General features: G+C 41.8%; 1 protein-coding gene across 5 annotated transcripts in view; it reads left to right on the top strand.

Annotated features, from left to right (window-relative positions):
• The first annotated feature begins 1,578 nt into the window (after window positions 1-1,578).
• The window catches only part of RAB14 (RAB14, member RAS oncogene family), a 100,878-nt gene continuing 78,245 nt past the window's right edge, over window positions 1,579-24,211 (top strand). Inside the window, exons 1-3 of one of the 5 annotated variants that reach the window (XM_033961260.1) lie at window positions 3,370-3,385; window positions 3,623-3,703; window positions 24,124-24,182. In XM_033961260.1, coding sequence (XP_033817151.1) covers window positions 24,131-24,182 — 52 coding nt within the window. In that variant the 5' untranslated portion in view covers window positions 3,370-3,385; window positions 3,623-3,703; window positions 24,124-24,130. Of the gene's footprint in view, window positions 1,703-2,061; window positions 2,147-3,261; window positions 3,386-3,622; window positions 3,704-24,123; window positions 24,183-24,211 lie in introns of those variants that run through there. The other 4 variants (XM_033961258.1, XM_033961259.1, XM_033961257.1 and 1 more) reach the window with 4 other exon arrangements.

Genomic DNA, 24,211 nt, shown 5'->3' with positions numbered 1-24,211 from the left:
AGGGAAAGCTCCTGCACAAGGGGATGGGAAGGAGGGATAGAAAGCTACATGGGGGGATGTGAGGGAGGGAGGGATGGAAGCTGCTATACAGGGGGATGGGAGGGATGGAAAGCTGCTGCACAGGGGGTAGGGAGGGATAGAAAGCTGCTGTGCATGGGGGGAAAGAGGAAGAATTGTTGGACATGGGGTGGAGAGCAAGGGAGAGATGTAACAAAGAGGTAGAAAGAGGTGAGAGGAAGAAATCCTGCATGTGGTGGGAGAGAGACATGCATGGAGAAGAGAGAGGGAGAAATGGTGCATGGGGAGAAATAAATGTTGTATATTCTGGAAGGGAGAGATGCTGCAAGGAGGGGAATAGAGAAGGTTGACCCAAGGCATGGAGAGAGAGATAGTAGACAGTGGGAAAGAAACAAATATTGGATATGGCAGTGGAAGGTAAGGTACAGAGATGGAAGATGGATAGTGAGCATGGAGAAAAACATCAAATGGATAGAAGACCCTAGTGAGCAAGTTAACAGAAGATAAACAGAAACAAGAGCCTGGGGCCAACATGATTTTAATAATAAAATCACCAGACAACAAAAGGTAGAAATATAATTTTATTTTCTATTTTGTGATTACAATATGTTAGATTTTAAATGTGTATCCTGCCAGAGCTGGTGTTAGACAGCAAGCGTAAGCTAGGATCTAAGAGGAAAAGTCTTTTTTTTTTGCCTACACTACAGCGCTAGCTTGGGATTAGAGAAGGCAAAGGGGGATGGGGGTGGGTGAAGAGGCTACAAAATAAACCCACCAGGATGTTTGGAAAAAAAATCAACAAAAACCCCCACCAGATTGGGTAGGAAAAGTGAATTGAATGGAATTGAAAAATCAATTCAATGGGCCAAATCAAATCAAATAAAAAAAAACTTTTATCCTAATCAGGCAGAACTAGTGCAGACAAACAGCAGAATTGGGGAATGTGCATAAGAGCTAGGCTTACTGCAACCTCTGTGGGAATGTCAGGCACCATCTGCTCTTTGTTTTTGGTTTGTTAGGGCCAATTAATTATACATATCATAGAGAATAACATGGGGACAAAGTCTGTCCCCACCCCTGCGTGGTCTGTCTCTATCCCTCACTGTGAGCTCTGTTCTCATCTGCACAAGCTTCAAACACTTTAAAATCATTTGCAGTTTGTGCAGGTGGGGATAGAGACAGGGACAAACTTAGGGCTCCTTTTACAAAGGCGCAGTAGCGGTTTAGCAGGCGTAATAGCGCACGCTAAACCGCTGACACTCTAGCCGCTACCACCTCCTCTTGAGCAGGCGGTAGTTTTTTGGCTAGCGGGGGGTTAAAGCGATGAAAATTCACACGCGTTGAAGCTGCTACCGCGGCTTCATAAAAGGAGCCCTTTGTCATTCTCTAATTTGTATATGATTTCTTTTGAGCATCACTTAACTCATTCTCAAACTTGCCCACCCCCGCGTCCCACTTTCTCTTTGAACTCAACCACAAGAGGCCCCGCAACTTCCCTTCTCCGACGTCCCGCCCCCACCCGACACGACTTTTTCAATTCTCCAACATCTCCCCCCTCCCTCCTCTGACGCCACTTCCTGTTTTCAGTAAGTGGGAGGAGACGTGTCCGAGGGAGAGACGTTGCGTCAGAGGGGACGGGCCACTGGAGAAGGAAAGCTGCGGGACTGGTGGTGGGCGACCTCAGGTACGGGGGAGGGTGGGCTTGAGGGAGAGGGAGGCAGGATAGGGAGGAGGGGGATGCACGTTGGACTTGTGAGGGCGAAAGAGAAAAGGCGAGATGACAGGACCATGGGGAGGCGAGACCGGTTCCCCGGTCCTCGAATTCTTGTGAAGAGGAGGGTTCGGCGTTTTGAGAGGGTGGGGGCAGCCGAACGTGTGTCACATGCTTGATGGGTGTGATTTGGTTTCTCTGCATCCTACTCGTGTTGCGCCCATAGTCGGCGAGGCTTTGGTTTTATTCGTTGGTGGAGGTTTTTTTTTTTTTTAATGCGGGTTAGGTGCTTCCGGGGCACAAAACCCGACAGGCCTGGGCCGCCCCTCCTCAGCCTTTCCTCTTCCGCTCGTCCTGTAGGCGCAGAAGACACCGTTGGCCTTCGTTCTCCTTGATGTGATTCTCTTTGTTTTACTGGTGAGAGGAGCCGGCTTCTGCCGGGAGAGAGCCGCCCGGTTTCTTATGCATCCATCTTAACCCCTTCGGTTGTGTTTTGAGCGGTTGGTGGCGATAATCATTTTAGGCACTGATTTATGGTTGTAGACGAGAGAGGTCTACGTTTTCTGTGTTTATTATTATTATTATTAATAGATAATGATGATATACGGAAGCATTTTGAACGAGAATCTGTAACGAGTTTTTTCGACAGTGCTACAATTAAACAGTTGTAATATTTGAGCGTTTGCAAAGATCCTGTGTTCTAAGCTGTTGGCAGGGATTTAAATTTACCCGTTGAGGTGTCTATCTCTTAACCAACTGTGGTTTTAGTTGATGTGATTTAACGACCCCAAGAGTTGAAACGCTGACTTAATTCTTTTCCATCCTACTTCTCAGTATTCTAACATCTAAAAATTCGCCTGATCCCACGTGATTATGAAAACAAAATAGCAGACCCGCTCTCTCATCCACTCCTTTTTCTTTGGAAGATAGGCCCGACCAGCAGTTAGTAGTACAAGACACAAAGATTTCTAGCATTAACAGGAAGTCCACAAAGGAGAAGAGGTCTACTCTAGAGGAAAACTGCATGAGGCTTCTTCCTTGTTTTAAGTCTAAATGTTCCATTGCCCAAACTGTATGTAGTAGAAGTGTAAGTGTACTGACATTGAAACATAATTTGAGCTGAAAAGATTTGCCTCCGGTCATCATTCAGTTTTTTTTATCAGGAGGGTTTATTTTTAAGGTTTAAAGGTATGAGACGATCTAAAGCGGTAGGGTCTTGTTCAAGAACAATTTTTGACATTTGTGCCTAGGCAAAACCAAAATTTTTTTTTTTATATAAGAGCCTTGGTCTTATTTCAAGGCCAAAAAAGAAGCTCAAACTAAAAAAAAAAAGAAGTGCTAATTATGGATGTTAAATGAGCATAGGTTTTTCCCTTTTGCTATGAAGATGCTTTTTGATGATATGCTTCGTTAAGGACAGATTATTCAGTTGATAGTTTGTATGTGTGTGTATTTTAAATATTCTGACTTGCTTTTATTTACCAGCAAAAACTCTAAGCATTTTCCCTCTCATTTTCACCCATCTCATTCAGATGCAGTGTCAGTGGTTACCAGGAAAACTGCTTATGAAGGAAGATATGTGTTGGTGATTTACTTTTACGTCCCTTGCATGGCCAACGCTAACACTGGTAGCTTACTCAATAAACACACTTCAAAGTATGTGGTTTCCATTTTGACTAATATACTAGACTGGCTTAAAAAAAACCCAATTTAGTTGCGTGGCTTTTTTGTGGTAAGGACGCATCTCATCAGTATAGGCTTACATAAACATATGAAGTAGGGTGGATGAATTGGTATCCAGAAACCAATTAATTTCCATTAATAATAGAAACAGCAGTTGTTAGATACAAATTATTCCTAATATTTCTATATTATCTTCCTTGTGTTTTGCAGACATTCCATTTTCATATTAGGAAGAAGAGGGGACTGGAGAGATTTTTAAAAATTGCAGAGGACTTTTAGGTACTGGTTTGGGTAGGTTGAGGCATAAGACTATCCTTCTGTATTATGATAGACTGTCTGACATATCAGGTGCAAGTCTAAGGAGCACTTTATAGATCTTTCAAGATCTAATTTTTAAAAAAGTCTCTATATATAATTTTGTTCATTTGTCTATTGGTCATTCTTTCATTCTCCTAAATTAATTTTTGTGTTGTTAACATTTAATTGTTTCCTTAGGGTGTATGCCTTTCATCCTACTAACAATTGTGCCTCAATATTCATTGAAGGTGTGCAGGAACATTAATTTTATATGCTTTTCTACTCGAGTTCATCTTTTGGCAGGGAAATAAGTACTTTTAAGCCATTGAGAAAAGAGCATCTTGGAGGTTAGCAAAATAGGGTTGTATTTGAAGTTTAATTTTTTAAAAAAAACAAAAACAAAAAACACCGGAGTAGAAGGTGGGTTACACTTTAGATGTAGTATGTATTGCCTTGCCTGAAAGAACTTTCAATCTAAGCATTAGATTGCACATCTGTTCTTATGAGCATGCATATATATTACTGTAGTAAAAAGGCCCTATTGCTTATAATTGAATTGGAAAACGTGCATTACTGCACACTAATATGGAAGTGTGTATTAGTAAATTTAGCCTTATCTGATGTAATAAAAGAGTGGCGTGACTTGCCTAAAGTCACTAGGAGTTTGAGAAGGAGAAACAGCTTTCAAACACAGGTTTTTCCTAGTCATCTTCCCACTAATCTACCAGGTGTCACCTTGTATATGCATATATCTTTAGTAGCCCCTTATGTAAGCTTATTTGCAGATAGCACTTTAAATGTTTTTTTTTTTTTTTTTTTTTGGGGGGGGGGGAGTTCGGTAGTTTCTAGCCTCAGGTTTTTTTCCTAAATAGGCCCAAATACAGAAAACTTTTTTTAAAGAGTACAATAAAAAGTTAATACAACTTGACTACCATTAAAAATATATGTACTGTAAATATATAACATAGTAATTGTAAATGGCGGGCCAAGAACAACATGGTCCATCCATTCTGCCTTGTAAAGTGGTCAGGACTGTGATTGCCATAAGTCAAATAACTAATTCTAAGTACTTCATTGATACCAATATTTAAGCTCATACATGCTTAATAACTTCTCTCAAGTAAAGAAGTGACACTATTAGAGCCTACCAACTGTAAGGTCTATTGTAGTGCAAAGGATTCCAGAGAATTAGGTTATCACTCTCTTCCTGTGAACTGTTTAGAGAAGGATGTCAATTACTTTTAATCTCTGCCTCCTTCCCCAGTGGACTGCACTGCCACCTTCAGTTTTTCCTTCTGCAAGCCAACTGAGAAGGTGTGTTTCTGATCTGCTCTGACAACTTTTGTTGTTTTTTTGTTGTTTTTTTTTTGGGGGGGGGGTTTCTCTGAAGTTTGAGGCTTCAGTGCCAAGAGGATCCCAGTTATTCTGGGGCAACTCTGCCTGGGAGAGGGTGCAGACTCCACAGCAGTAGTCTGCAGCTAGCAGGGCAACCATTTGGTCCCTGTGTAGCTAGGGGTCCATTCCTCTAGAAACTAGCTTGCAGCTCTGATTTATCATGAGATTGAGTGTAGGCTGTGTGATCTGAGGGCTTTAATAGGAGCCTGCTGCATTTTACCTTTCATGGCGCATGGTCTTCTTGGGGGTGAGGCCCAACTAGCAACTTGAAGATACCATGATTTGAATGTGAAGAATCCAGTCCAGAGGCAGATGTCTTCTCCATGATTTCCAGCTACAGGTTCAGCTGAAGCAGGCAGGCACCAGCACAGCTCTATGAGTACTGGCTATTACAGCCTAAGGAGAAAATCAAGAGCGTCTGAAACTTAAAATTTTAAGGTCTTCTGGAGTCAGAGACAGGGCCCCACACCTCCAAAAATCACTTTTTATTATTTTTTGAAGTTTGGTGAAGCTTCCCCGGGCTGTTTTTTGGGTGCAAAATTGTTCCCGTGGTAGCCATCTTGAATTTTCCAATGTTATATCTGCTGGAAAACCCCTCTTAGATTATTTCTTCCCTCCTGGGATTTGGATCTAATGCTGAACATTCTCTCTGGAGTTTCTTTTGAGCCTCTAAAGTCACTCACTCAAGACTATCTTTTTAGTATTAATTGTTTCAGCTAGGAGAGTGTCGGAGCTAGAACTAGAAGCATATTGAGAAAAGTCCGGTTTTATCTACTAGGTATAGGTGGGATATATGTTTTTAAAATTAAATAAATAGTAGGCAGAGACTACAAATAGGATGATGGCATCTGGTCTAAAGGAAAAGAAATGAACAAGTATGACAAATTTCACCTTTTTGATTGCCTTCATTCTAATAGGATGATTAACAAATGTACATTTTAAGCAGCATTCTAGAAGTATAAGAAGCGGTGTTTCTGCAAACTAGTACTATTCATTTCTGTGGTGCTCTCTCCTGCTCCACAGACAGATAGATTCCGTACGAATGTAAGAAAGTTCTTCTTCACTCAGAGAGTGGCAGAAAACTGGAACGCTCTTCCGGAGTCTGTCATAGGGGAAAACACCCTCCAGGGATTCAAGATAGAGTTCCTGCTGAACCAGAACGTACGCAGGTAGGGCTAGTCTCAGTTAGGGCGCTGGTCTTTGACCAAGGGCCGCTGCGTGAGCGGACTGCTGGGCACGATGGACCACTGGTCTGACCCAACAGCGGCAATTCTTATGTTTATGTTCTTAACATGTAATAAGACGGTTCCTGCTCAGAAGAGCTTACAATCTAATTTAGACAGACTAAATTAAACCATATATACTGCTTCTTCTTTATAAAAATAGAGCTTGGCATTGTTTACAGAAATTGAAAAGAATAAATACAATAGAAATATGGATAATATGGAGGGAGCAAAGTTTACAATTTTGGAAAAAGCCAAGTTTTCAGATGTTTTCGGAATAATTAGATCCCAGATCATGCAAGTGGACAGGAAAATTAATCCAGAGCTCAGTAATTTTAGAAAGAAGAAACTTCCCTAATTTACCAGTATAAGATGACGCCTTTCAGCATAGGAAAAGATAATTTGAGTTTTTGAGTAGGTCTGGTAAGCTCAGATCTTGTAGAATTCCAAAATAGAGGAAGTAAGGAAGGAAAAATACCATGCAAGAGCTTAAATGTAAAGCAGGCACATTTTAAAATAGACAAAATAGGACATACTGTATAGTGGTTGGGGAGTTTCTCACAGAGAGAATGGTAAGATGCCCTTGAAAAAGGGAGTTTTAAGCTCGGTTTTGAATACTGCTAGAAATGAAACCTGGTGTAATGATTCGGACAGTCTGTTCCAGGCATATGACGTAGCAGAATAGAAGGGACAGAGTCGAGTTGGCAGTAGAGGGGAAGGCTACAGAATGGAGTTTGTGGGAGGGGGTATAGGGGAAGATAGGTGAGGAGAGATATTGAGGGGCTGCCGAGTGAATGAATGTGCTTGTAGGTCAGTAAGAGGAGTTTCAACTGTATTTGGAACTGGATGGGGAGTCACTGAAGTGACTTGAGAGGGGTAATGCAAGTATGATGGCTCCTGTGGTATAAGTTGTGCAGCAGTATTTTGGATTATTTGAAGAGAAAGATAGTTGAGCGGAAGACCTGAGAGAGGCAAATTGCAGTAATTTAAGTGAGAGGTGATTGAGAGTGTGAATAAGGATTTTGGTAGTGAGTTTGGAGAGGAGAGGTGGAGAAATTTTGCTAATATAATGGAGGAAGAAGCGACAGGCTTTAGTGATTTGTTGGATCTGAGTGGAGAAGGAGAGAGAGAGAAGTTGAAGATAACTCCAAGATTGCAAGCAGATAAGACAGAGAATGAAAGTGTTGTCCACAAAATAGAGAAGGGGGGGAAGGGGGAAGTGGGTTTAGGTGGAAAGATTAGAAGCTCAGTCTTAGCCATGTTCAGTTTTAGTTTGTGGTGAGACATCCAGGCAGCAATGTCAAAAAGGCAGGTTGAGTCATAGGCCTGGATTCCTGTAGAGATAGATCTGGGAGTCACCAGCATAGGGGCGATACTGAAAACCATGGGAGATCAGTGTACCTAGGGAGCAGAAATAGAGGGAGAAAAGGAGAGGTCCCAGGACAGAACCTTGGGGTACACCGATTTGATAGTGGTATAGCAGCGGGGGAGGATACACCCTAGCATACACTAAAAATCTTTTGGAGAGATAAAACTAGCAGGAGAGAACAGAATCCTGGAATCCCAGTGAGGACAGTGTATCAAGGAGTAGGTGATCATCAGCAGTTTCAAAAGCAGATATATTGAGAAGGATGAGGATAAAGTAGAAGCCATTGGATCTAGCCAGGAACAGGTCGTTGGAGATTTTAGCAAGGGCAGTTTCTGTGGAATGCAGTGGGCAAAAGCCTGGTTGAAGTGGATCAAGTATAGTGTGAGATGAAAGGAAGTCCAGGCAGCAGCAATGAACAGCACATTCAAGTAGCTTGAATAAGAAGGGTAGGGGCGATAGATGGAGGGGCATGTGGGGGTCTAGTGAGGGTCTTTTTGAAAAGTGTAACTACAGCATGTTTGAAGACTTTGGAAACAATTGCAGTGGAAAATGATAGGCTGAGGATGTGACAGATAGGAAGGATGGCAGTGGGAGAGGGAGCGCTGAGGAGGTTGGTGGGAATTGGATCAGAGGAGCAAGTAATGGAGTTGGAGGAGGAGAGAAATGCAGTTTCCTCTTTAGTGATTTCAGAAAAGGAGGAAAAGTTGACAGGGGACAGATGGAAGGAGGGGTTGGAGTGTCCTGGTTGAGAACTCAAGGTGAATTTTTTTGAACTTTGTCATAGAACTCGGTTATAGTCTGGGGGAAAGTAAAGGGGGGATTGGATGCGAGGGCACTTTGAGCAGAGAATTTAATGTAACTAAGAGTTTATGTGCATAGTATTCTTGTTTGACAAATGAGAGGGCAAACTGGAAGGATGTTTGCAGGAATTTGAAGTGTATGAAGTCAGCATGTGTGTGGTATTTAAGCCAAAGATGTCTGGCAGATTGGGTACAGGAGCGCAGGTAGATCCCAAAGGAGTTACAGCAATCTACTCATCAAAATACTGTTTGCTTGGGGTTTTTTTTGTATTCAACACTAACACTTTATAATTTGCTAAAGCTGTAACATGCTTCCTATGTATATGAGTCAGGGCATTTCCTCCGCTGACATTTTAATTTCCAAAGACCCCTTTTAACTTGTCTCATTGCCTCAGAGTACCAATGGTTATACTTCCTCCTGGCATTCTGCACTGTTTAATGATGAATGCCACAGTTCTACCACTTTGAATTGAGATTTATCGTTATTAGGAAATTATTTCAGCATCCTTGCTTCTTCTACATGCTTCTACATGCATCATAATTCAATTCATATTGTAGTGTTTCAAATAATTTTATTACAGTATTTGAAGTATCAGTAGCTCATGATTGGAGGCGCTTGTTTTTGGTAAAGTCAAAAATTGATTTATTTGAAAAAATTTCTAATTCGCTTAAGCGATTTACATAAAAACATAATCAGCATGTAACTAACACAAGCATAAATACGAGGGTCATTTCATAAATAATGCACACTATATATATATTTTTTATTTACATGTTTTATTTTTTCAAGTATTTCTTTACAGTCCTTCAATATAGTCTTCCTGCTTTGCAATGACTGAGTCCCAACATCCGGGAAGCTTCATTATTCCATCCAAGACACCATTTTTGTTCAGTTGCCGATTGGCTTGGGTACCGGTGGAAGAAAGCTCTTCCAGAGATGCAAAACGATGTCCACACATAGGTTGTTTCAACTTTGGAAAAAGGTTGAAGTCTGGGCTCATGTCTGGACTATAGGGGAGCATGAGGTAACACCTCCCAGCTGTATTCGTGTAGTTTTTCAATGACGAATGGAAAGCTCCATCTTCCCCATGACCAAAAAAATTTTGATGAACTCAAAAGACAGACAAATGATGATTTTACTTATGATCATGAAGACATCATCATTACAGACAAAGTTCCATGTGGAAGAAGTGTCACAGCAGTGTTTTATCGTGATTTTTTGCAAAAAATGTGCAGAAAAAATGCACAAAACCTGACCTCAGTTGCTCTTGGCTGGGCCACTCATTCTTCACAACGCTCGCCCATACATAAGGAATGTTGTCATTGAAAAACTACGCAAATATGGCTGGGAGGTGTTACCTCATGCTCCCTACAGTCCAGACATGAGCCCACCAGACTTCAACCTTTTTCCAAAGTTGAAACAACCTATGCTTTCTTCCACCGGTACCTGAGCCATTCGGCAACTGAACAAAAACGGTGTCTTGGATTGAATAATGAAGCTTCCCGGACGTTGAGACTCGGTCATTGCAAGGCAGGGAGACTATATTGAATATTTGTAAAGAACTACTTGAAAAAAAAAATAAAACATGTAAATTTTAAAAAAGTGTGCATTATTTATGAAATGACATTCGTAAATAGATAAACACATCTGAAGCATTTACAATCAGTCATAATTCAGTCAAGAGAATGCCTCCACAAACAGTTGTTTTCAGCAGTTTCTTGAATTTCTGAATATCAGAAAGCAGCTATCAAGGTGGACTGTCTAGATAATCCATATGGTCTTATATACTTTCACTTTTCTGTGCTTCTAAGAGTTTGTTTTAAAACAAAGTTGTTGATTTACTATGCACTTTAAACAATATTGCCATTTTAACATGCCAAGTATGGTGTGATGCTGCTATTAGTTGAGAAGCCAATATCAGATAATGGATTGTACTGTGTTTTAATCTTCCTGGATTTTTTTTTTCTTTCATCCCAAAATAAGCCATTTTATGTAAACTTCTGTTTTAAGAAGGAACTTGGAGGACAGAAATTGATTTGCCATTCAGATTTATTTATTCTTTTAGTTTTTCTAATCATATTTGTAAATGTTTTGTTTTACCATAAGTAAGTGAGTTGTAATTTTGAATTCATAACATCATAGTAATTTATAAAGTGTCAAATTTCATGTCACGAGTAGAATATTTCCAGCTTGATGCTACGCAGTGGGGGCAAGAAACCCATTACCAGGAACATGAGCTTAAAAAAACTGGCTGCTGTCAGCTTTTGTCTTGAAGTGTGAGAGCTCCCTCAATTTGTAGATGATCTTGCAGAATAAAGCTGATTAAATAATTGGATGGAAGACTTTTATGGTTGCATGAATGGCATTTTTCTTCCCTGTATATCTGATATTTGGCCTTAACATCAGGGTATGTTCTTTGTTACAACATACTGTAGATACTCAAATATAAATCGAGGTAACTTTTTTCCCCAAAAAAGAGGATGGAAAGGTTGACTTTTAATATCTACCGAACTCGCATCAGTTTTGCAAGGTTACTGTGGAAGTGAGTGTACTAGTGATTAGAGCGGCTTCCCCAGCATCCTGAGGTTGTAAGTTCCAAGTGCAGCCTGCTCCTTGACTTTGGGCAAATCACTTAGGCCTAGATTCACTAAACTCACCGGTCTAGATCGTTGTTGGGCAATTTGTGGCCGAGTTCTGCTGGGCGACCGATTCACTACAGAGTCCTCATGCAAATTATCTGATTGCGATGCGTGCACAGACCATCCTGGTTGGCTGTAGATGCAATCCGTGCATGCGCTTGCTCTCCGTACAAGCAAGGTCAAAACAAAGGGGGAGGGGTGGCTGCAGTTTGCTTGAGTGGACATTTCAATTTAATAGAACAGAACACGCTTTTAACCTGTGGGTTAAAACCACGGGTTCGCACGGCACTGTGCTTTTTGCAGAATATATGGGGAGTAATGTACAGTTATTTTTTATTTTAAGGGCTGTTTTGTAACCTTGATACTGGGATTTCAGGGCGGCAGAAAGCAGGAGAGTCAGCTAGGACAGTAAGCGACTGGTCCTCAGCAGTCACTTCATTTTGGATCGGCAAACCCAATCAGTGTTTCTGTTCTGTTTAATGAATTGATGACTTCCTGTTTAGCATGCCATTTCCCCTCATTTGCATGATCGGATTGGGTGGGAGAATGATCGGGCACAAGGTTAGTGAATTGGGTCAGGGAACGATCGCAAACTGGTTGGGACACGGTCGGGACTCGATCGGTGCGTTTAGTGAATCTGGCCCTTTATCCCTCCATTGCCCCAGGTACCACAGCTTGTGAGCCTTCAGGGACAGATAAGGAAAATACTTAAGAGTACCTGATTACTATTCAATGTGTTGTAACTTCTTAGGGTGAAGCTTTTCATGGAAAGATAGTAAACATAGCAACCACTGTGGGAACAGCCATTTTGAGTAGTGAGACAGCACGGAAAAGGAGCATAGGAAGATTACTCTTTTCCTGGCTCACCACTAGAACACCAGGGATTAAGGTAGACCAGGGGAGATGCCTGCGATGAGTCAAAGAGGGAAGGCACAAATATAAACACTCCTCCCATTTTTTTAGCCCAAAAATCTAGGTTTATATTTGAGTATATACAGTAATCTAAATAGTAGCTTTAAGGTCTGATTAAAGCAGCATTCTATTTTGTACTGGTTATGCTTTCCTAGTGATGTTTCTGGGAAAAAGCCTTTAGAATGGCATTGAAACTCCTGTAATACTGTGTTCATCAGATTGCAAGGCTTTTTGAATGTGCTTCAGGCTGCATAAAATGCACCAGCATGCAGCTTAAGATGTTGACTCGTGTTAAAAATACTATATGATGAGGTTACATATTATCCTTCGATTCCACAAATATTCTGACGTATGCCTTGTTTGAGTGGTCAGGAACTGCTGGTAGTGCCCTCCATTATGTATTTCATTTAGTTCATATAACTTTTTAACGTTATAGATCCTCATTATGCTCTTATTCCATATTTATGGTTTCAAGTTAACATAGCACAAGCCATTGTCATCACCGGATCCTTATAATGTATATAAAGATTTTTTTAAATTTTTAAAAATTGTTTTTTCGTTTTATAACAAGTGTAATAAACTTTTAAAATTGCAAATTGTAAACTTATCTTGAGTGTTTTTCTTAATCAGGGAGTGACTCCACCGACATGGCCATGTTTCATTTCTATTTCATCAGGGTCGAGGCTCCCAACATATGAATTGTGAAGTACTCATACCGCGCTCCCACTAGTTTCATTTAGAACTTGGCAGCCATATAACTGAGGTTTTCTTTTGGTTTTTTTAATTTACTGGTCCAGTGCTACAGAATTCCCTTCCTGAAATTATCCTATGGGTTTCAGTGCGTTTACTGTGGCAGCATCACTACCGCAGCTTTGTAAAAAAGGGACCCTTAGTACTTAACTATTAATTGTTTTTTTTGTTTGTTTGTTTTGTTAATAAATTAGAAGAGTTGAATGTGTCATGTTTAAAAGGAATGCAAAATCTTTGACTAATTTCTTAAATGAAACCTACATGGTAATCAGATCTGCCCATGTATCCTTTTTCCTTTTCCAAGAAAAAAAGTATTTCTCTTCCAAGTATAAATTGCTATTTCTCTCCTCCTACTTCACTTATCCAGAGGCCACTACCGATTACTTAGTTGGGATTAGGACTGCCATATAAATGACAGTTTTGTGGCATCACAGACTTTAATAAAGCTCTGTCTGACGGGTTTGTAAAAGGGGCTCTAAATCATTTCTGTCACGCCCATCTCTAGTATTGTTAGATATTACTGATGATATATCATACAATGTGCACAAAAGAGTCCAAAGTCCAATACAATTTATACATTATTCTTCTTCTTTACATCAGCATTATATCTTCCCACCTCATTATTAATGTTATATCGCATCAAGGCAAGGCATATACACTTCTCCTGCCTCTAAGCCCAAAGGCTCAAGAATTGCAAAAAAACTGAAACAAAGTATGCCTTTATCTGCATTCTTTTCTAACCTGATGAATTATGGAAGGGGATTCTGTAGCACTGGATCAGCAATTTTAAAAACAAAACCTTAGCTGTGTGTCTGAATTAAATGAGAAGGCATGGAGGGCACTACCAGCAGTTCCTGACCACTCAAACATAAGGCATATGCAGTGTTCTCCCCAGAAATTTTTTCTAGCCAGGTGGCACGAAAAAATAGCTGGGTGGGGCGGGACGGGGAATTGTGTTGGTGCAAACTTGATGCTATGCAAATTAACCCTCCCTGCTTACAGTGAAGGAGTAGGAGTGGGGAAGAGGTTTGGCCCACAACCTGGAACACTATGAAAGTTACCCCTCCCTGCTCAAGATGAAGGAGTAGGGTAGGGATGTCCAACCGTTTGGCTTCCCTGGGCCACATTGGACGAAAAAATTTTCTGGGGCCGCACAAACGCCAACACTAGCTGATGAGCAAAAAAAAAAAAAAAAAAGGCTGAGCAGGTCCCAAATTTGCAATCACTAATATAGAAGATGTACATATCTAATAATAAACCTTCATTAAAGGGACACTGTGGAGAGGAACCCAAAAAAGAAGTAATTCTTACCCTGACTGAGTGATCCTCCACTTACACCGCTTACAGCGGGAGCAGCCACAGGCTTCCGCATCCCCACTCTGATGAGCAGGGGTGCACGTTCCTGGTTCTCCCATTCACTTCTATTACAGCTATGGTGAGCCTCTTCAGAGGTGAGCCTCATCAGAGCGGGGATGCTGAATCAGCTGTCAGCAGTGCACATGGAGGATCGTTTAATCAGGGTAAATATTACTGCTTTTTTGGGACTATTCCCTGACCCCCCCCCTTGGTTTTCATGTATGCATGAAAGCAGGGGCATTTTGAGGATATTGCCTTTGGCTGCAAAGCCTGGAGATTTTGAGTTGCCAGACTGGAGGAAGATGTCTTCAGTTGGCAGGGCTTGGGAATCTCCACTAGCTCAAGTATTTATAAATTGCACTCAGGCAGGGAGAAACTTTGGTGCCCCTCCACTAATTTTGGGCTACAGTCCCTCCCCCAAATCAGCTGTATATGACTATGCCACTGAATACAAAAATAATAGTGATGCACATATCCCAAAGCTAACATATTCCAGTTAATAAATTCATAATAAAACAATTTTTTCTACCTTATTGTCTGGATGTTTTGTTTTTCCATCATCTTGGTCCCAGTTTCTCTTTCTGCTTTTTGTCGATCTTCTACCAATTCTCTTTCCAATGTCTGCTGTCCAGTTTTTCTCTTCTTCTCAATACTGTTCCATTCTTTCCTTATGCCTGTCTCCAACGTATTGATTTTTCCCTTTCAGCCTTCTTAACTTTTTCTCTTTTTTGCCTCTGTCCACTCAAATCTTGCCTTCTTTCTCACCCTTCTTCTTTATAAATATTCAGCTACCTCTCAATTCTCCATCTTCTCTCAGTCCCTAGCTCTCCCATTTCCCATCTCACTTCTTTCCCAGCCTCCTATTTCCTTCTATCTACTCCCCATTACCACAATTCTACCACTGTACTCAATGCTCTCTCTCATCTTGTCATCTCCCTTTTGACCTCGTCCACATGGCTCACCACTTTCAGAATCCCCCTCCCTCTCTCCACTGGTCAGGCTGTAACTCCCTGTCCCTTTCTTTCCATCTCCTGCCTAGCATCTTCTTATCCCAGCTCTCTTCCCTCCTGCAATCCCATGGGTCCATCTCTCCTCCTCTATCTCCATGGTCCAACATTTTGCTCCCTATCTTTTCTGTTTTCTTCTTCCTTTCCCCCCCTTGATGCTGAACAATGAAATGGAGGGAAAAAAAAGAGAGATGCTGCATCTCTGCCTTCCATCCACAGACCTAACATTTTCCCTCCTTCACATCCCAAGATCCAACTTCTCTCCCTTTCTCTTCCCAACTGACCCCATCCCATCTCTCCCTCTGCCTGCCTCCTGCCTTCCCCATTTCGTCCTTTCTCTTCCCAACAGTTCTCCCTTCAAATATCTCTTTCCCTCTTCCTCCACACCAATGCTATAAATTCTGTGCAGGGTATCAGGATTATGCAAGTAAACCCGGCTAAAACACGCTAGGCAGAACACTGAGCATATGTCAGAATATTCATGGAGTTAAGAGGATAGTTATGCAACCTCATTGTATAGTATGTTTAACACATAGTATGTTTAACACAAGAGTTAAAATTTTAAGCTGTGTTTTGCACTGTCAAAGAGCCTTGCAGTCTGATGAACACAGCATTACAGAATTAAGAGGCAAAATTACAAACAAATGTAATGCCATCCTAAAGGCTTCCCATTAAAAAAAAAATAATGTTGTGCAAGATCCACAACTTGAACTGCATATTAAATTACCCCATCTACAAACATGACAAAGTAGAGAGAGAGAGATCCTGCATGAATAAGAATCTCTTCAGCAAATTTGATGCCAGCTTACTCTTAAAATATCCAAGAGGTTAACTGTCGAGCAGTTCTTAACCACCATAATTGCTATAAGTCGTTGACTCAAAATTTGTGTCATCTGCATAGTTGCTCTTTAACCCTTAATTCTTTGTCATAAGCACAGTGAACATATGTAAATGTTGGCTGACCATAACAACTATTGCTGTAGGATCCATAACTATTTCCCCTAAATATTGTACAGTACATAATTTATCAAAGAACACTAAGCTAACACTATGACACATAGATCAGTGTGATAACTTCTGCAACTGCAAGATATGAACAGTAGTATCAAGTGCATCTGATTACATCAAGAAATGGAATCAAATAGGGAACACCCTTGTCAAAAGGCCAGCAAAAACAATTTGATATCCACAATATCTCAGTAATGTCTTTTTCAAAATAACATGCTGATGCATATCTAATATTCTCCCCCCCAAAAAAATCCCGGCGCTGACCAACCACTATATTTAAGATTTTCTTAGAAATGGTAGAGAGAATGCAGAGTGTTAATTAGCAGGATCCAGAGGTGACAATTGGGACTTAATGGACATAGACCTAGATTCACTAAGCAAATCAATCGTGTACTAATCAGTTTGTGACCCCTTTGCAACCAGATTTCCCTCCGGTCCAATTCACTAACCTCTCCTGCGATCTGCTTCCAATCTGTGCATGCAAATTAGACAGGGATGCGATTCACCAAAGAAATTTTTGAAACCGACTGGGCTAGCCGATTAACCCAAGAAGCGACTGTTGGGGACCAGTTGCAAACATCTTTCTGACTCTCCAGCTCCTTTGAAGTCCTGCTATGCTTTCTGCACACCCTGCTCTCTGCTGCCCCAAATCTCTCCTGCTCTGCCCTGAATCGCCACCCTGCTCATCCCTGTATCTCTTCTGCCTGCCGCTCCAAATCTCTCCTGCCCTTCCCCGCACTGCAAGCCTCCGTTCCTCCCTCTAGGCCTAACTACCACAGTTTAAAGTTAATTAAGGCAGCCTGCAGAGTGAACGTAACAGGCTGCTGTTGGCCTATGTAACATGTTCCCTCTGCCGTGGTCCTGCACCTCTGACGTCTGGGGACTGTAGCAGAGGGAACGTGCTACAGAGGCTGATGGCAGCCTGCTACGTTTGCTCTGCAGGCTGCCGTAATTAGAGTACTTTAGAGGTGAGACGGTGACCATGGGGGAATGCTAAAGATGCTAGGGAGAACACTGGCTCTACGATCTACCGGTGTTGCCTTTGTGATTGATCGGTAGATTGACTATCGATGTTTTGGGCACCCGCAATCTAGATAGCATTTAGCATACCAAACTTTGAAGCCACTTTGCTTATCAGGGCTATCTTGGTTTTGCACGAATTTGCAAAATCTGACTACCTGTCTCCGCCTCCCCCAATGCTCCTTCTAAGTCCTTAGTCTCAAACAACCTTCTAGAAAAGTTTCATGAGATATTCCAGAATTTTACTTTATTTTTTTAAATTCCCTTCGTAAATATACAATGTTGCGAGTGTCTGTGTGCATAATGATACAACTGCCCAGATAAGCATCATTCTTTGATGTGATTGGTCCTTAAAAACTAATGGAAAGTAATTTTAGTTTTGTTTTTTATGCCGTAGTTATCCTAACTTTAGCAATAAAGCAAGCAAGGCTTTGTTTCCATTTGGATCTTCTTATCGTTGTGAACTTGCATTTTCAACTCTGACAGAAATTAAATCGAAAAAAGAGAACAACTGCAGATGGTGGATGATGAAATGCATTCTTGTTTGTCAACTATCGAGCTGTGTTTTGCATTAATTTGCAATAAAAACAAGTTCATCCATCGCATTGATTTGCAATTCTATCTACTTTAGTTTCACCATTGTGACAATTACTCATACATAGCTTAAAGAACTTTAAATAACTCTCAAATTTAATTTTTTGTTGGTTTTGCAATTTTATAATTTAAAGTATAATGTGCCACAAAAAACCTTTGCTCCATTTAGTGTGCCAGAGCTATAAAAGTTTGAGAGACACTGTTTTAGAAAGACTGTGCAAGAGGCTGAGAGCCTATTTCAAATTAACTATTTATACTGTAAGTCTGCAGAGCAACCTCTGCTGATGGCACTTACTAATATTTTTTCAATTCAAGGCATTGACATTTTGATTTTTATTATTTTTCTTTATACAATGTCCTCCCTTATATTAGAGAAGCTGGTATCTTCTGAGGATTTTCCCCACTTTCTTCAGCTATGCTGCTCCCCCTTTTCCCCTTATCTTCTCTCCTAAGTACTTTGTGTTTCTCTATTGACTTCTGCTTTAAATGGAAATCTTTCTTGGTCTGCTTTTAGCTTATGTTTGAGAGCTAAACTAAACTAAACTAAACCTTAGGTTTATATACCGCACCATCTCCATAGACACAGCTCTGCACGGTTTACAGGATTTAGGATGAGAAAGGAACTCCAGTGGAGGGTTTAAGGATTAGGTGTAAGAGAGTGGGGATGGGTGGGAGAGGCCAAAGAGAGGGAAGTGTTACAGTTTTGAGAATAGCCAGGTTTTTAGGTGTTTACGGAAGAGTTGGAGGGAGCTTGAGGTTCGGAGCAGGGAGGTAAGGTTATTCCAGAGCTCAGTGATTCTAAAGGGGAGGGATGACCCTAGTTTGCCTGCATGCGAGATACCTTTTGTGGAAGGGAAAGATAGTTTAAGAGTTTGGGAGGATCTGGAGGAGGTAGGAGTTGCGGAGTTCCAGGAAAGAGGAATAACGGCAGGAAGGATGCCATGTAGGATCTTGAAAGCTAGGCATGCACATTTGAAATGGATCCTGGGGATTATTGGGAGCCATTGGCGCTTAGACAGGAGTGGCGAGACGTAATCAAATTTGCTTTTTGCAAAAATAAGCTTAGCTGCGGCGTTCTGAAGTCTATGGAGGCTTTTCTTGCTTAGGCTGAGGTAAATAGAATTGCAATAGTCCAATCTGGAAAGGATGATAGATTGTACTAGGACGGCAAAGTGTTTTTGATGAAAGTAGGGTCTGACTTTCCTTAGCATATGAAGGCTGAAGAAGCATTTTTTTACCAAGGAGTGGAGATGGTCGTTGAAGGATAGAGAGGAGTCCAAGGTGACACCCAGAACTTTGCTTGAAAACTCGAGCTGTAGTGAGGAGCCGGAGGACAATGGGATGGAGGAGGGTAAATGGTCTAATTTTGGGCCGAGCCAAAGGAGTTTTGTTTTGGACTCGTTCAATTTCATTTGTATTGTGAGTGCCCAGGATTGGAGGTTTGTTATGCATGAGGATATGTTCGTAGAGAGATTAGTGAGGTACGAGTCGGTCTCAAGGAGGACGAGGATGTCATCAGCGTAAGTGTAAAGTGTTTCAAGGGGGGATAGTTGGAGGAGTTTCAGGGAGGACATGTAAATGTTAAAAAGGATTGGAGAGAGGGGTGAGCCTTGCGGGACACCACAATTCGAGATCCAGGGGGAGGATGAGGTGCCGCTCATGTTAACCGTGTAAGAGCGGGAATGTAAGAATTTGGAGAACCAGTCTAGAACTGTGGAGCTAATGCCTATCTCGGAGAGTTGGAAAATTAGAATATCATGGTGGACAACATCAAAAGCTGCAGAGAGGTTGAATTGTAGAAGAATAGCGAACTTGTTACGAGAATGCAGTTGCTGAACCTTAGAGATTAGTGAGGCCAATAGGGATTCAGTGCAGAAGTTGGGTCTGAAGCCATATTGGTAAGGTAGGAGAATGGAGAATCTTTCTAGATAGGAAGAGAGCTGGGTAGATATGATAGACTCAAGCAACTTGGTTAGGAGAGGGATATTTGCTATTGGACGATAGCTGGATGGTAAGGAGAGGTCTAGATCTGCTTTTTTCAGTAGTGGGATCAGAGAGATGTGTCCCATTTCAGTAGAGAATATGCCCGATAGTAGGGCAGAGTTTATGAGTTTGGTAAGAGATGCGATGGCCTGTGTGGGAATTTTCTCAAATAGGTAGGAGGGGAATGGGTCCAAGGTGCAGTTGCAAGATTTTAATTTGAGGCAGAGTTTAAGGATCTGAGAATCGGATACGAGCTCGAAGGCAGTCCAGGATCTGTCGGCAGGGATGGGGTTGAAGGTAGCTAGGGTAGGGTTGGGGTTGGAGGGCACCAGAGAGTTGTAGGAGACTGCGGGAGGGAAGGAGCCTCTTAAGGTAGTGACCTTATCATTGAGGAATTTTGCTAGAACCTCGGCTGAAGGAGAAGAGGGGAGCAGGGTGGAATCGTTTTTAGTGGTTAAGGAGCGCCAAATGTTGAACAGTGTGCTATTCTGGTTGTTGGATCTGGAGATCTTGTCACCGTAGAAGTTCTTCCTTGCTTTTTTTAATATTGAGCTGTAGAGCTTGATATTGACTCTCCAGGCCTGTCTATCAGAAGGGGATTTGGATTTTTTCCATTTGCGCTCTAATGCTCAACATTTCTGTTTCAGGTCTCTGTGGAGTGGAAAGTACCAAGGGGCCTTATAGAGGTAGGTAATGGATTTAGTGGTTTGAGGGACAAGGTTGGTAGGTAGACTTGGAGAGGGCGATCCAGTTGTGCCAATTGTTTTCTGAGTCTGCAAGCTTGGGAGTGGGGGGGAAATGGTTGAGGAATTTGGTCCAGAACAGATCGCTCGTTATTTTTTTCCAGAAGGTAATGGAATTCGGGGAGCGGGGTGGGGATCCAAGGTGAGACATGAAGATGGGGAGGCAGAAGGCCCCTAGGAAATGGTCAGACCAGGGGACGTGTTCCCAACGAATGTCTTCGGTAGAGGTTTTATAAGCGGTGAGATCGAGGAACCTGATGAAGTCTAGGGTGTGCCCCTTTTCATGGGTTGGAGCGGATGCAGGGGGGGAGAAACCTAGGGAGGTGAGGAAGTCATTGAATTCAGTCGTGTCCTTGCTGGTGGTATTGTCAAGGTGGAGATTGACGTCTCTGACGATTAGTAATCTTTGGAATTTGAGGAAGGCGTTAGTTATGGTCTCGAGGACGAGATTGGAGGATTTGGACCAAGGGATAGGTGAGCGGTATAGTAACAGGATGCCCAGTGGGTGAAGGCGGAGTTCATCGTTGACTGAGGCTAGCATATACTCTAGTGAGGCGTGGCTGCCTTTTTCGAGGAGCTGGACATCGAAGAAGGATTTGTAGAGGAGTGCCAGGCCACCTCCTTTGCGGTTGATTCTGGGTGAGAAGAGGCCTTGGAAGCCATGGTAGCAGAGTTCATTTTGTGTGAAAAGGTCATCTTTAGAAATCCATGATTCAGTGATGCACAGGAATCCAGGGTCAGAATCCTCGAGGAGGTCCTTCAGAATTTGAGTCTTGTTGCATGCGGATCTGGCGTTGCAGTAAAGATGGGGCATGGATGCATTACAAAGGGACTACCTGCTGCTTGTGCAGATACATTATGGATTGTTAGGGATCACCTTAGTTTATACATGTGATATCGCTGACAGAATTCAGTTTTAACATCTTTACGACAATCTTCTGCTCCTCAGTGAGGAAAGCACGCTTGATTTCTGTCACACACTTAGCACACACAGAACCACCATAAGCTCTGCTGACATGTATTTTTGTTTAGACAATCTCATCAGGTAGGAAGGGACAGGGTGAATAAAAATTGATGACTTAAAAAAATATCTGTTAGATTTTTCCTCAAAAAAGCAATTAAATTTTTATCTGAAGATACTCTATTCCTGAACTTGTGGATAGTAAAACTCTCCTCATGGTAACTCTTGTAAGGAACTTCATTTCCATTCATTTTTGCTCCTCCTCCCTTACATCTGGGCTGTCCTTCAACTCCCCAGTTGTCTTCCTACAAGCGAGATGGTAGGAGCTTGTCTTTTCTGCTTGTTTCTTTTCTTTTTTTCACTAAGTTTGCGAGGCTTTCAGTGCTGTACATGATTCCCTTTGTGGGACAGCTCTGGCTGCAGGAGAGCACAGATTCTGAGGTTGAGGGTCTGCTTCCAAGGGGCAGACTGCTTTGCAGTGCTTCGCTTGGACAGCCTGCACTAAGAGTTAAGGAGCTCAGGGACCGTTCCCTTGGGAGCAAGGTTTTCCCCAGGTTCATCTGCAGGGGGCTTGAGCGCAGGTTGTGTTGCTCCGTGGCAGCTTTTTCCAGGATTGGGGCAGACTGCGTTCCTCTGCCCCGTTTTGCGTGTACTTGATCCGGAGGGGGTTGAGGTCTCTATCTGGTACGTTGGGCTTGAGAGGCAGCCAGAAGAGACAAGTAGTCCGAATTCTAGGTTTGTTGAGGCAGAGGTTCTCCCTGTAAGCTGTTTGCAGCTTCAATTCTTGCAGCTCTCAGCACACAGCATAGCATAGTGAGTAACAGGCTGATAGACCAAATCAGGAGGTGGGTGGCTCTTAAATTCAAATTTTTTTTGTTTGTGTGTTAGGTTCCCCCACCTCTAAAATCCCAGAATTGCTATTTTTTAAAAAATATTTCAGTGCTGCTCCCCTGGGCTGTTCTTGATGCTAAAATCATTGCCATGATAGCCATCTTAGATTTCCCAATTTGAATTTAAAAGCCTCCTCCTATCTGTCTCAAAACACTTTGTTTTTGCTTAAAAACAGGTGGGGTGGACTCCTCAGGCCAGGATACTATGGATTCATACCCCATTTGTGGTGGATGGCCTTCCGAGGAGCATCTGTGTTCCATGTACTGTGTGGTATGTGAGGAGTGCAGGAGTCGCTAGTTTAGCTACCTCTAGGGATGTTGATACCCAATTAGTCTGAAGAACAGGAAAAAAAAAAATCAAATTTTATAATTAGATTTGTGGATCGCTGTTTGCCAATAAAGGTTCAAGGCGATTTACAATTGGATAAGAGCCCATGCAACATGGGGAATTACAAAGTAGTCAATAAACGGCTCCTTCAGACGGGGACTCTCCCTCGGCATACAAAGAGGTAAAAAAAAAAGTCCTCGAACAAGTGAGATATTTTGTCTGGCTGAGAATGCAACCTACCTGAGGAATCCCTAATCGCTGTAATATGCCTGGACCCTCCCCAAGCCTTAACAATATTCACCAGTATCTTCCCACTTTTATTGCTATATCTAAAAAAAGTTCTTCTTTCTATACAGTATAGCATACGCGTGGTACGTTTGCGGATCATAATGTCCAGAGCCAACTGAGTGGCCGAAAGGTCTCGCGGTTAGCTTGAGAAGGAACCCTGACATATGCAGCCTTATCCCTCAAAACCTGCCTTTTTAAACCTAGAATACCAGAAGCCAAACGCTTGTTATGAGTACAGACATAGGCATGGACAGCAGCACACATTTGTTCAAGCCAGCAGTTCAGCCGCATATGCAGGTTTTATACAGAGTAGTACTTTCCATGATGAGTAAAAGAGCACTGTGATTTTGTCTATCACGACTTAACTACAAGACTCCTGAGGCAGGTTTCTTGTGGGCCAAAACACAATCGTGTCAAGTCAATCACACAAAAAAAGAGACTGAACACCGTTGGTCACCTTGTTGTTGTTTTTTGCTATTCACGGTTGTGAAGGCAGATTTTCCTGTTCGTATTCCGAGGTACTAGAATGTGCATATGTAATGTGGACCCAGTAAAGTGTGATAGTGTCAAGTCCTGCATCTTCATACATGAGAACCAACATTGGGATCACTACATTGCTTCTACTTCGATAAAAGTTCCTGTGCTTTGTTCATGGTCTCTGCAGGTTTTTCATTGCCTGACTTTTCACTGCAGACTAGTTGGATTGTTTCCCTTGTTTGGCATGAGGCAGTATATTCATGCAATGTTTAAATGTTTTGGTAAATAATCCTAGTAATCCCTTCATAATATCATGGGCATGATTTAAATAAAGTCTTTGACTAATGATTTAAATCAATTTGATTTAAATCGAATTCACCCTAGCAAGGGATAATACCATTTGTGCAGAACAGACTTGCTGACTAAAGAAAAAATTGTTCGGTAAGGCATCATTTCTCCTTGGAGGTTTGGCTTGGTGGTTTCTTTCCCTGGATGGGGACCTTTTAAAAATCTTAAAAGGGAAAACTGGTGAATCTCGGTGACTATACAGGTGAACCTAAGATTTCAGTCGGCATTCTTTCTTATTGGTGGTTTGTTAAAATATTGTGTGTACCTATAACTTTGTCTTATAAAACTGTTTGCTAACAAACTTTCTGTATTTTTGTTTTAGTGCCACAATGGCTACTGCACCTTACAATTACTCTTACATCTTTAAGTACATCATAATTGGTAAGGTTCATTCTAATATGCTGTGAACA

This window comes from Geotrypetes seraphini, chromosome 10 (genome assembly GCF_902459505.1).
Source record: "Geotrypetes seraphini chromosome 10, aGeoSer1.1, whole genome shotgun sequence".
NCBI lineage: Eukaryota > Metazoa > Chordata > Amphibia > Gymnophiona > Dermophiidae > Geotrypetes > Geotrypetes seraphini.
The sequence above is the reverse complement of the archived record's forward strand: the minus strand, read 5'-3'. Positions and strand labels throughout refer to the sequence as shown.